This window comes from Melanerpes formicivorus, unplaced genomic scaffold (genome assembly GCF_026170545.1).
Source record: "Melanerpes formicivorus ecotype bairdi unplaced genomic scaffold, bMelFor1.0.p_v2 SCAF_27, whole genome shotgun sequence".
In the NCBI taxonomy this organism is placed as follows: Eukaryota; Metazoa; Chordata; class Aves; order Piciformes; family Picidae; genus Melanerpes; species Melanerpes formicivorus.
Window position 1 is genome coordinate 3179692 of NW_027142379.1, and position 13613 is coordinate 3193304.

At 40.0% G+C, this 13613-nt stretch overlaps 1 protein-coding gene across 2 annotated transcripts in view; it reads left to right on the forward strand.

The window, feature by feature from the left end:
* Nucleotides 1–877: 877 nt before the first annotated feature.
* USP53 (ubiquitin specific peptidase 53) overlaps nt 878–13613 on the forward strand; it is a 31799-nt gene continuing 19063 nt past the window's right edge. Inside the window, exons 1-3 of one of the 2 annotated variants that reach the window (XM_068153940.1) lie at nt 878–1053; nt 9285–9960; nt 12376–12468. In XM_068153940.1, the coding sequence (XP_068010041.1) occupies nt 9817–9960; nt 12376–12468 (237 nt within the window). In that variant the 5' untranslated portion in view covers nt 878–1053; nt 9285–9816. The other variant, XM_068153941.1, reaches the window with a different exon arrangement.

The following is a 13613-nucleotide window of genomic DNA, read 5'->3' on the forward strand; positions in this document are numbered from 1 at the left end:
TGAGCAACTAGAAATACGAGTATTCATCAACGTCTAATTCCTTTTGCCAAGCAAAAGGAAACACTTTTCCCTCCCCAAAATAATAAACCAGATGAAAATAGAGAACGTGTCTTAGCGGCGATGACCCCCAGGGAAGGTAATACATAGCACAGGACCTTTCTGGGCAGCATGAACTCAAACGCAACACAACTTTGAGATGTATGTACACTCCTGTGGGGAATGGCTTAAAAGTGGCCTTCCCTCCACCAGCCACCTGTGTGCCTGTGCCACTCACAGGCATCTCAAGCCACTGTGTGTAGATATCCTGAAGTGAGCACTGGAAAACAATCGATGAAAAAACAACTGCTGCCTTGTTAATTTTAATGGGTTATTAACTGGATTTGGAAAAGTCCCAACCGAGGCTTCCAGGGGTGTGACTAGAAGTGCTGCTCCCAGTTACCTGAAGTGCTGCCACAGTACGTTTCACACTTGGGACAACCACAGCCCATGCCAATGCTGGAACAGGGAGGGCGGAAGCTGGCGGTTGCGGCAGTCCCTTTCCTCACCACAGGCCCTCACCCCCTCAGTCCGGGCGGGCCGCGGGCAGACCCCACTCCTACAGCCCTTACCGGCCTCGTGCCCTCGCGAGGGCTAGTGGAAAGCCCACCACGCGGCCCCTGCGCACGCGCAGCCGCCCGTGAGCTGATGTGACCACGCCCACCCGCCGGGCCCGCTTCGGACACAGCAGGAGGTGGAGGCGCCGTGATTGGCCCAGTCCCTCCAATCCGCTTCTCCTCCCTCTTCCTGGCACCGGGATCGCTCGGGAAGATCCGGGACACACCGCTGCCGCCGCCGCTTCACTAGGCAGGCGCACTGCCGGGCGGGAGAGGGCGGGGAGGAGCGGGAAGGAGGAGCGCGGGGCTGCCCCCGCCTCCCGACCCGGAGCGCGAGACTGAGGGAAAGGAGCGGAGGGGGGGAAGCAAAAGTTGCAGTGAGGGCGGGGCGGCGCCCGGAGTCGCCGCCGGGAGGGGGCGAGAGAGGAGCTGCGGTGTGGGAGTCGGCGGCGGCGGGGAGGTGAGTGAGGGGGTGTCGGCGAAGGTCGGGCAAGGGCCGTGTCCCAGGCGGGGCGGCGGGGGAGGCAGAGGTGGTCTTGTGCTGGGTAGAAGGGAGTGGGGTCCTGCTCTTCATCCCTGCGAGATGAGGTGTGCCTGGCGGCAGCGGCCGAAAAACGAGATCCGCCGTGGGCCATTCACCTGCTGCCGGCTCGTCTGGCGGCGGCCGGGACGGGGGTCCTAACTCGTTTAGCCGGGATCCGCCGTCTACTCAGGGCTCCGCGCAAAGCCCGCTGAGCGGCCGCTGCTCCGGGGAGCGGCAGCCACTCGCGACGGGGCCCCGCGTGGATGCGGTGCGGCGGTGGGCGGCGCCGGGGTGAAATCCCTCCTGTGGACGCGTGGGTAAGGGTCAGCCAATCGTTTTGTAAGCGGAGGGGTGGGCTGCTTCGGAGCCGGCAGGGACCGTCGTGTCTTGGGGTGCGAGCGCCCGTGTAAAGTTAATATTTAACGTGGGGGCACATGCCCGGCAGCGAGTTCTTCTGGAGTGTTTGCAAAGACTGCTTGGAACAGGAAATGCCAGTACAGGTAGTGTGGAGCTGTTTGAAATTTAATCACTTTACAGCGTTCGGAAGCTGTGAGATTTGCGACTTTCATACGGAGTTTCAGAGGCACGTAGGTAGATGTATGCAAACTGTCTCCTTAGCGTCTGCTCTAAGTTTATCCCTTTAATTTTCAATGCAAATATAGCTTTTCAGAGGAAAGGAAATACATCTTGTTCTCTCGACGTATATTTTTCCCTTCCCAAAATAAATGTGAGTTTTACGTATGTCTATTTAATACTTTGTTTTGCATATAAAAAAGAAAAATCCTGTCTCGCTTAACTTTGAAGGTATTAGGATTATTATACGAGCAAAAACTTAATCACATGAATAGTGTTATGTCTGGCTGATGATGCAGTATCCCCTTCCCACTCATGGCAATTGCCTTGAGTGACTGTTTTTATGCATTCTTGCAAAGTGAAAGGATAATTTTATCACATTATAATCCATATGGTAGCCTCATCAAATGATGCATAATCCTTCCCCTAAGAAATAGTTGCAAAGTGAGATGTATTTACTGGCTTCTTGTTGTTGTTGTTGCTGTTGTTTTGTTAAATATAAAATCACTTGTTTGAAAAGTTACTGTCCTGAATCAGTGGGATGTTGACAGTAAAAACACCTAAAATATGCACTTGACTTTCATATCAGAACTTGATAGTGCAGAATCTTTTCCAGTCATACAGTGTGTGTGATGTACTACTGACAGAACTGTTTGGGTATGAGACCCACAGGACTTCAGGGTCAGGACATTAGTACCATCACGTGTTTCAGTTATGTTGCTTTCCAAGATCTTAGTCATTTTTTCCCGATGCTTGAGTGATGTAGTGAGGGTCATGAAGCCCATTCAAAGAAATCTTCTGAAACATCCTTATGATTTAAGGAGAAATAAGTTGTAGTTTGTTGGAGCCAGGTTAAATGATGTTGAGTTGAGGCTCTAACAGGGAGATAAGACTGGATTAGAATTTTAGGTATCTGGTCTGAGTGAAATGCTTGTAGATAGGTTTATACAGCTTTTTGAGTGAAGAAATAAGTGTAAAAATTCAGAACATTTTTTTTCTAGCCCATAAAATTTGGCTGGGCTTAAAGATGATGCATATGTTGCCATTCCTTATAACTCAGTTACGTAGTTGTTCCTGGAGCTTTAGGGAATGAGAAAGCTTTTTGGGTAGGACAGAACTTGGAAGGCAAAATGTTACAGTCTGGCGAAGTGGTTAATCCGGGATAAAAAGGCAAGTGTGAGAATGAATCCTTGTAAAGATGTGTTTTATCTTTTTGAGGCTTAAGAAAGAGGACATGGTAATCTTTGAACAAAGCACTTTGTAAAGGAGTAGGAAGATGGAGAAACAAAAATCTCCTTCTCTGTAGTTTCTCTGTGATGATTCACTGTAAATGCTAGCCCGTGTCATGGGCTCGGAATGTGTATTCCTTAAGATCCTTACTCAGAGTTCCCATTGTACCTAGTTTTGAAGTCGGTTTCTAGTTGTAACAGCTTAGAGATGCTGAGCTGTGAACCTGTTGTTTAGTTTTTGACACAAACAAGAAAGTTTTTATTGGAACAGCTTAAAGAAAAAATTGTATGCTTACACAAAAGCCATCTGGGATAGCATCTACCATTCTGGTTCTCCTGTCTTGAAAGGATACAGAGAAATACGATGTGCAGGAGCAGCGGTTTGGCATATGAGGGACATGTAAATGGAAAAGGGCTGGAGAAGAGACAATAGGCAGCTTTAAAATAGTGAAAGACTGGGGTTTAAATCTTCAGGGATCAGTTGGAAGAATTGCTAGAAGACAAACGCCCCTGTTCGCTCCTGGTGACTTCTTGAGTCACTGACAGAAGGCAGAAAGAATGTGTCAGACCAATAGCAATGGCTGGTTTACTTGCAGATCGACCATAAAATCAAGGCTAATTGTCACTGCTGGGAATGTGGTTTTGTTTAGTTGTTTTTTTGGTCTTGTCTGAGTGGTGGTGGTGGTGTGTGTTGCAAGTAAGTACTATTAATGCAGGTGGGGTTTTTTCTCCATTTGATGTTTCAATTAGTGAGAATATGAATTCTTGTAAATGCATTTCTTTGGTGGCTTTTGAAGTTAATACTAAGACAAAGACTTAAAAAAGCATTAGGAGTATCTTATGGCAAATTAGATCTGTAGACATATGTTCAACACAGTGGTAAAGATGGAAGGGAAAAGGATTTGTGCAGGGACCAAAAAAACATTGAGTCAGCTTAACTGAGGGGAATGTAAAAGTTTATTAATTTCTAGTTTCAATCTGTATGTTTTAAAAGAAATTTCACTGTGGGTTTTTTGTTTGTTTTGGTTTTTTCCAAATGCAGGGGAAAATCACTGCAACCTCACATTGTCACAGTGCAGATCAGACTTCTGTTGACAAAACTTGGCAGTGTTAAATTGTAGCCTTTTCAGCTGCAGAAAACACTCAGATTCTTACAGTTACAAGTTGTTGATTTCATTCTGTTGAGGAGGACAAAGTAACCACACTACTAAAAACAGTGTCTCACCACAAAGATCTCTAGTGGTTTCCCATCATAAGTCTATTCCCTTGCAATGTATTTAATCACTTATCCTTTCAACTTTTTCTGTTTTATTATAATTTGGGATTTTAGATACATGTATCAGCTCAGAAATTGATTTGCCAGCGTTGTCAGACCATTGGATAGGTTAGCAGGCTCAGCACAGAGGCATGAACCACCAGCAGAAGCAAAAAGCTGTGCTGTTTAAAAGTAACCATAGCATTGAGCATGAGAAAGTTTTGGCCTTACAACACGCTAAGAGTGGTTGCAAAATGAAGCTGAGAAGAAGTAAAATTCTTCAGCCAGATTTCAGAGACACATATAGTCAACAATTTCTGAGCCCACTGGCAGATTTCCACCCAATTTGACAGAAGGGATAGAAGTCTTAAAGATGATTATGTACTTACAGAGTGCATGAAAACAGGCAGCTGGCTGGGAAAGAAAGACCTTGTAAGATGATGTAAGGAGCAGAGTTGGCATATGCCCCAACTAGGGAGTAAACTCTTCGAGAACTCAGCCCTGAGACATAAAACTATTGGGAACCAGGCACTGAGAGTTCCAGTATTTGCAGAAACAACTATCTCATAAGTTTTATCTAAATTAATATCAAAGCCTAAAATGTACTTGTAGAAAGTGATTTGTTTCGATAGAATGGCAACTGCCCTGATTTCTTAGCTAATTTACTGACATTTTTTCTTGCTTCAAGAAGTCTGTATCAGATGCAGCTACTTGCGTGCTAGGGTGTACCACCAAAACAGGTGACAACAGGTAGTTTTGCTGATGAGTATTTATTGTTCTGGAAGTATAGAGGCAAGTTCCAAAATTTGTGTCAGGCATGTATTTTGCCCTGTGAGGCCGTACAGCTAAAGGGAGCCAGCAGCTTGATGAGATCAGATGACTGAAGAAAAGTGACTGAAGCTGGACAAGGTAGAAGAATTTAGGCTGATAAATAGATGTTGGTTTGAAAATTCCTTGCCCTTGTTTAGTATTTTGGGTTGAGAACAGTTATCCAAAATTGATCCCTTTAGTCTCAAGGGCAAGAACATTTCTTTAAGTCTCAGCTGCTAAAAATCTTACACAGCACATCCATAAAGCTGTATGGAATAACTGCTTTTGCTGAACGATTGCACCTGCTGAAGACTGTATGCGTCAGCGACTTAGGATCAGTCACCCACACCTTAATCAAACCAAGAATTTACAAAGAACTGGTAAACCCCACTGGCTAGTAAGTTATTACAGTGCTCTTAACAATGCTGGCTTACCACAGACTTGTAAGAGCCTTCAGTGCCTAGTTACAATCTTATAGAGTATTGAATTTAGGTTAAGGGAGTCAGTGAGCTGCATCCCAGCTTAACCAAACATTCTGGGAGGTGGGAAGAACCAAGGTTGAGAGGCAACATCACTTCTCTGGTTCATGGAAAAATCTACAACAAGGGTAGACCTGCCAGCAGAGGAAAAATGCTCTTGGGGCTAGTCCAAATCCAGAAAAATTTGCTCTGACTAAAGAGCGTTCATCCTTGTCAGCGTCTTCCACAACACTTTTCTTTCATCTTGACCTTTTTTCTTTCTTTTTCTTTGGAAGAACCCAAGAATCTGTACAAATATCTCAAAGTTTGGTTTCAAAGTAAATTTCAAAACAAGATGCTGCTATAAACTTTCTCTCCTTAGGGAGAGGCTGGGATGACAAATGTATGAGAGGAGTTAATCCCATTGCATATGGGACCATTGGAAAGCTCTTCTGCAGTGCCCCTCTTATTATTAGTGAATAAGCAGCTGTGCACCAAAGTATTTGACATAGATTAGTGGAGAAAGGAGAGGTACTGGAACTTTCTACTCCAGGCTAGAACTTGCTGGTCACCTTGGCCAGAGAACTGTGTGTCGAGATAGTATTCTTTCACAGCTACTGTCTGACCTTTGGGTTGTCTGTGACTGTTTTGGGGTCTAGTGTTGCATTTAAATTTTCGGGGAAAGGTGTGCTGATGTTGTGGGTACTTAATAGAGGCCATATATGTATAATATCACAGTACTTTGGAAAAGGAATATCTGACCCACATATGAAAACTGGACAATAAATGCGTTCTACAGTTTATTGGAAAAAAATTGTGTGCACTTACCAGGTGTGATAGATTCACAACTTTATGGATGAGAAATTAAACAGCAGGCATCTTAATGTAATGTGCCAGTAACACAGAGCTGCTCCAGAACCACTTTGTATTAAGATTTTGCAGAGAATCAGCATAACCCCCTGCCCTGAAACTTGTCCCAACAGCTAAGTGCATAGTACATGGGATTCTTATTCTGGGGCATCCCTGAAATGCAAGATAAAATTACTTTCTAGAAGTTCTCAGTGAATGACTGCTCTTTGACTTCAATTGCTCTGGAAGTACTCTGATTTCCAAACCAGCACATGTATTTCCTAACAATTAAAATACAGACTAGGTAAATTCAGGGATTCTCCCCCACCAGATTCCACATAAATTTCTTGTGCAGAAACATGGGGAATACGTGCTTGAAAGTACGGTGAGAAAGAAATACAAAAGTTGATGGAATCTCTTCTACCCTCTTGACTACTTAGAAGTAAGTTTTGAAGCTACAGAAATAAACATTTTTTGCATGTTTTGTAACTTTTATCTGCTGGTCTCAGTGGTCAGTTTCACAGGTGTGAAGCTGTCGCTTTCACATTTAAAGAAAAAAAGGACACAAATGGTTCCCAAATGTAATGTGGCTTTGGGTCTAGCATGACACTTTTCAGATGAGAAAATAACTTACTTCTGAAGCAAGGACTCACCTTCTCTCTTTTTTTTTTTTGGCTGAAAATAAATCCTGCCGTTCTTGTCTATCCTTTGATTTCTTTAAATAACCAATGTTAGTCAAACCTCACAGCTGAGCATGTGAAATCTGTTGCCAGATGAACTTTAAATACCAGAAACATGTCTTTTCCCAGTAACTTCTGTATTTTAGCACTGGCATACAGTCTATCTAACTTTCCATCTATTTCCTTATGGCTACCACAGGCCATCTGTACTGTTCCAAATCCAGTCTCTTTCCTGTTGTTTTCCTCTTCAGTGTACTGAGTTTAATATTCGTCATTACCAAAAATGGTTCATCTTAACTTCAGTTTTGGCTTCTGGGACAGCAGCAGGAGGGTGGAGAAAACCATACATAATTGTCCATATGGAAAATTATATAAAGAGGATTCAAGAACTCTGTGTTACCAGAAAAATACGTGCTCAAGAAGTTTCTCTGGTATGTGAAGGAGCACCTTCACCTCTCCCTGTTTCCTTAGAGTTTGGTCCACTGTGGAAGAATACCTGTTATGCTTTGGAGCACTTTGAGATTAACGTGGAAAAAAAAGACATTGAAGTTGATACTATTTGTAATAAATGTAAGGTTCTGCTAAGATCTCATATTGATGTACCTTTCCAGTTACTTGTTACATTTTTCCTTTTCTTCCCCTTTCTGGGCTTATTGAAATAAACATAAAGAGAAAAAAAACGCTATCACATGATATTCTGCCAAGGTCAGTTTCTAGTTAGGTTTCAGACTCCTTGCTCAATGCTGTCACAAATGGCACTTACTATTTCCAGTATTATTAAATCAAATTACTTCCGGGTGAGATGCAGTAACATCAGTAAACAAACAAAACCCATCTCATTATGCATGGGGCAAAAGGGACTTTTGGTTAGCTTCCAGTTATTGATTTTGATTTTTATTTTTTGTACAAGCAATTACCAATGTTTCTTTTAAATAAAGGAGAATGGTTTTAGGGGTGCAAGACTACCTGCAGCTATTTTTGAAGGTCATACAATCAGTTTCTGTGGTATTCCAGCTGGACAGCATTGAACAGCTGTAGAACCATTGGATGTGAATGTGCTCCTGGTTGTTCTGAGCTGGGGAAGTTACCTTCCAAGTTATACAGCTTTCCAAATACAAATTTGGTTTATGTTTTTTCATTTTAAATGCTGCTCACCAGTCTCGAAAGGCTTGCACAGTGGACAAACATTGTCATGAGAAGGCTTCAAGTTTTCAAGTATATTCTCTAGTATTTATGTTCATGTAAAATCTAAGGTATCTTGGTTGTATTGTGAGGCCCAGATTTCAGGGATTTATTTTTTCTTTCCCAAATATGCAGCCTTAATTGCTTTGGTTTATTTACGCTTATTCTGTCCATTCTGTTCTGTGCTATTACTTCAAATGTTGATGCAGATGGTGTAGTAATGCCAAGCTGAATAATTCATTGTTGTTAGATGACTGCTGCATGGGCTTTACATGTGCCTGTGGTGGTGTTCTGGGTGATGAGTCACTTAACCTTAAATATGTGACTTCAACAATGAGAGAAACAACTCTTATTGTTGGAATGTGAAAATCTTGGAGTCAGTTATTGGAGCAGCTACCAGAATGGTTTTGCTATGTTTTTTTGGATGCTTTAAGAATGCAACAAGGTTAATGATGTATTTGTGATCGGCTTACTAGGTAGTACAAAATTTGAAAGCTGAGTACTAATTGAGAATCCATCTGTAACATCTTAGTAATGTTAAGACCTAGAAATACATATTAGTTCATGTGATTTAGTGAGACACTGAAATCAAAACCATCTTAGGCTTTCAAGTGTTACAAAATATTTATTTCTTGTTACTCTTTGTTAGACTTGGAGATTCCAAAGTAAAATAACTCATATTCTATGGTGTTTTTATAAGATGTTGCATATTTTCAGCAGAATCTTTGGGGTAATTTTATGATGGTGTTTAGAGGTGTATACCAAGTTAAAAGATAATTTATTATGACAGTTAAAATGGTTTTGAGACAGAAAAACTTAATTAACTTCTAGGTGGCAATTGTTTCTCCTGCTCTTCTCTGGTTATTGTATCTGCCTTTAGATTAAGAGATTGTTTTTTACAGATTAATAGAGTGGTTTGGATTGGAAGGGAATTTAAAGATACTTAGTTCAAACACCTTCTATTAAACCAGATTGCTCCAAGGCCTTATCCAGCCTGGCCTTGAGCTCCTCCAGGGTGTTTTGGCCATGATCATTTTTGATAGGAGGTCTTAAACATTTTGGTTTTTGTTAGGAGGTCTTAAACATTTTCAAAAATCCTGGTTTTATATTTTCTCTTTTTCTCCTATTTCAGATTCACTGAAAAGAGAATGAAATAAGCATGGAGTCTTCTAAACTGGAATATGTTTCCTGGGTCACAGTCAAAAGTAAAAAGAAGGAACGAAGTGAAAGAGCAGGAGTATAATGCCCATCAAGAGCTTTTTGTTTTTGTGAGATATATATAAACTTGCAATATAACACAGCTAATGATTTATAGTAATAGATTATTGGCATCCCTGGAAGAAATCAGTTACTGTGCTACTTTTTAAATAAGAACTTTAATAACTTTTAACATGTTTGAACCTTAACTGGACACACTTTTTTTTTATTTTTCTAAGTCTGAGAGCTAAAATCTTTGTACAGCTGTATTTTCACTGAGTCTGATCCTGGCTGGCAGCTGCTCATGGAAAATGGACTTAAACCCATGAATGATTACTCTTCTACAGAGTTGGATGGAATGCCATGACTTTAGAGCAATTCTCATAGGACCTTCTTTTTTGCCTTGCACCCATCATATCCTTAAATATTGAAGTGTAAATAATTGCAATTATAAAGTTTAAAAAATAATGGCATGGGTAAAATTCTTAAGGAAGCCTGGAGGTAACCTTGGAAAAGTTTATCAGCCTGGAAGTATACTGTCCCTGGCCCCTACCAAAGGCTTGTTAAATGAACCTGGACAAAACAGCTGCTTTCTTAATAGTGCTGTGCAGGTAAGAAAAAAAAAAGAAAGAAAAAGTATTTATTAAACAGTTGTGGTTTTGTAGCAGCTTAGATGGTCATAGTAGGGAAAGCATTTTCTCAACAATGCATGTTTTTGTTACCACTTGTATTGTCGTATTTTTCTGTGCAATACATGTATTACATCCTTTTAAATGGCGTTAAATTGTTTTCTCAAGTTCTTAATGATTCCAAGCAGGACAGAATAGCATGTCTTTTTTTGGAATGGACCTTCCCAAAAACAAACAAGCAAAAAGAAATGTGGCAGTCACAGAGGAAAAAAGAAACAACCCCACAACTGAGTGGAAGTAATTAAGGAATTAATTAAAATTAAATGTTCAATTTTTGCAAAAAGTAACAGCATGTTATTTTGCTTTCACGCATTAGAACATCAGGAAAACTTTTCCTTTTGTATTTGGAAACTTATAACTCAACTTTAAAACTTGCTCCTTGAATTTTGAAAGTAATGGTTCTGCTAAACAACAGTTTTATTACTTGGCAAAATTCACAGAACACTTTTTAGTGTGGGGAAGCCAGTAGTATTACTGCTAGTAAGTAGGACACTTTTGACTAAAATACCATTCTCTCAGAGTTAGCACAAGTCTGTAGTACTGAGGCATGTTGGAGGATGCACATATAGCTGAAAGCTTTGATTGTGATCTTGGGAAATACTTGTGGGATTAGAGTAGCAGATATACATGATACCACAGAAATAGGACTTAGATTTCTTTTTACTCTTTGTTCCTATGCATGTGTATTACCAACCACCTTCTTGTGTGTATTTGGCTGCTTTCACATGAGCTCTGTTTGAAAACATCTTGGCTCTTTAGATCTCTCAAATATAGCTTAACAGTACAGTGACATTAGCATGATAAAAAAATTGAGATGTTACAAGCCTCCTTGTGACAGGGAATGTGAGGATCCACTTAATTCTGTGACACGGCAGTGCTAGCCTTTCCACATTGTGTGCAAGTCAGAATACCAGTCACCATTTAGATTTTACTGTAGTCTCTTTTTAATCTAGAAATTAGCATTAACAGATTTCTAGACAGTGCAAATAAACAGCAGAAAAATATATGTGTTTGTAGTGCTTAGATTTCGGACTTGATAATTTTTAAGCTATCAGAATTACTTGTCAAACTGGCAGAGGGCTTCATAGGTGTGTAGGCTTCTAAAAACATGTGTCTTAAAAATGGTATAGATATAAATATAGGAGATATGAAAGAGAGACCTAGATGGTATGTATTGCATCTAAACACATTTCAAAATGTACAATAGATTTAGTAGAATGAGTTTGCTGTTTTACACTCAATGGGAACAACATGACCTATATTCTCTTGCAGTTTTTATTATTTTCCCTTAGGCTGCCCTAAAATTAAACCCTAAGTAATTTTTGGTTATAGTTTCAGACAGTCCTACTACTTCACAACCTACTGCTGTTTATCAAGCAGTGGGGCTGATGATTTGTAACTGCCCTTTGACAAGGAGAAATGTGTTCCTTTCTTTTCTCCTCTTTTAACCTCTGTTCAACCTTCAGAACAGAGGTTGCAACATTCATCTTCAGATGCATCCTAATTAGTTGCAGCTTGTATATTCAGAGAGAGGATTTTAATTTTTTTATCTTTTTTCCCCCCTGGATTCGCAGCTGTGGCATTACTGTGCCTCATGAGAGCTCATTTTGCGCTTTCTTGTTTTATTTTTTTTAAATGGTCAACTTTCTAAAGTACTGCACTGATTGTGTACCTAAGATATTAGATACTGAAAGCAGTGTAGTTTAATCAACCTGACATGACCTTTTTATGGAGTAGCTACACAAATAAAAGGTAGAAACATACCTGATTAAGCACCATGGTTATTCTGATATGTGGAAAAGTACATGTGTTTCAGCAATTGTTTTGTTAGTAGGAGACCATAAGGAAGTACAGACTTAACCTGGGATGATGCTTGCATTTTACCTAGCAATTAATTTTTCATGGTGGTTTTTGTTTGTTTGTTTGTTTGTTTGTTTTATTTGGAAGAAACCATTGAGAGAGGGAGAAGGAAAAAATGAAGTAAACCCCTATCTGCCTTCCTCTTGTGTATAGCCATAATGACTATGACAAATTTAGCTTGCTGCTTGTTTGCTAAATAGTACTTCAGCTCTTTTTTTTCCATGCCAAGTACCTTGTTTGCCATTATTTCAAGATCTTCAAAAAGATCTAAATTCTATATGAGTGATGAATGCAAACCTTCCACTTCCACCTCCACAATTTACTAATGGAAAAGGGCTGCAGTTCTTGCAGCAGGGTTGGTGCTCAAGTTGTACATGGTTTAGATGCCACTTTTTTTCTTTAATTTCCCATATGTTGCTGTGTTAAATAGAGACTCTTCAGAACTCATTGCTTACTTTCTGTAAAACTTTTTTGCAGGTGTTATGGCAACTTGACATATTTCGCCGAAGTTTAAGAGGTTTAACTGGACATGTGTGTCAGGGAGATGCCTGCATATTTTGTGCTTTAAAGGTAAATCATTTTTGGAAGAAGCATCCTTTAAAATGATGGGAAATCTTAATTTTTACTAATTTATATCCATACATGTGCTTGTGCCACTCATCCCGTGTAAAGAAGCAGTTTAGATTTAAGGACAGTTACAGAAATGTTCTCTTGTGTTTAGAGAAGAAACTGTATGCATCATGCAGTCTTTTCTCTCTTAAAAGACAGAGTAACCTATTTAAAATTGTCCAGCTGCAGCCTCAAGGATTATTTTTTTTAAATGTTACTTGCATGCATATGCTTTTGCTCTTTTCTGTAGAGTTGGATTACCGTTTTTACACAATGACTGCATTACTGTCTGTTAAGATCTTAAGAGTCTTTCTGATCCAGTAATTGCTAATAACAGTGCGGGATGTAGTTGTTCAGTTTGCAAGTAATGAAAGTCAAGTATTGGAACTAGAAAGCTAATGAAAGATGGCACCTTTTAATGTTTGAAACTAAGTCAGATCTGCGTATCTTAAGTAATGCAAAAAACTTACTCTTCAAACAGTTTTGTAACTCATCTGAAGTCTTGAAACAAATGTCAAATTGTGTTAAGTTCTTACTGCTTTTACTGCACTGGTATTTTGGCTGCCTGCAGTTACTAGGTAAGTTACTGTGAGCATATCATCTCTGCTTCATTAGGGTAAAAATAACAATGAAAATTGTATAGGGATATGTTTTACTAGTGTGCATTGCAACTGGACTGTAAAGATGCTTTTGGGATTCTATTGCAGGACTGTAGAATGTATACTTAAACACAGTAGTAGGTACAGTGATAGAACTGGGAATCAGTCATCTGGTGGGAGCTGAAAGGGACAAAACTGTTTGAAAGCATAGTTCATTTAGGAAGTGTTTTTGACAATGCTAAATTTTAGGCAAGAGTGAGCCAAGAATTTTAGAGTTTCTTGTCAGGGAATTGCACAGACCAAGCCCTGTTTCTGAATAGGTCTTTTCAGGCAAGACATTTGTTTAATCCTTCAGAAGGTGTACTGTGTAGGTTTTCATCCATTTTTACTGTTTGTCTGTAGCTGTATGGTATAGCTGGCTTTGAATGTGTCTCTTTTTCCAAACAGTGCTGTTTTATTTCTTTGATTAAAAAAAACAACCAAAGAAACAAAAAGCAAAACCAAAAA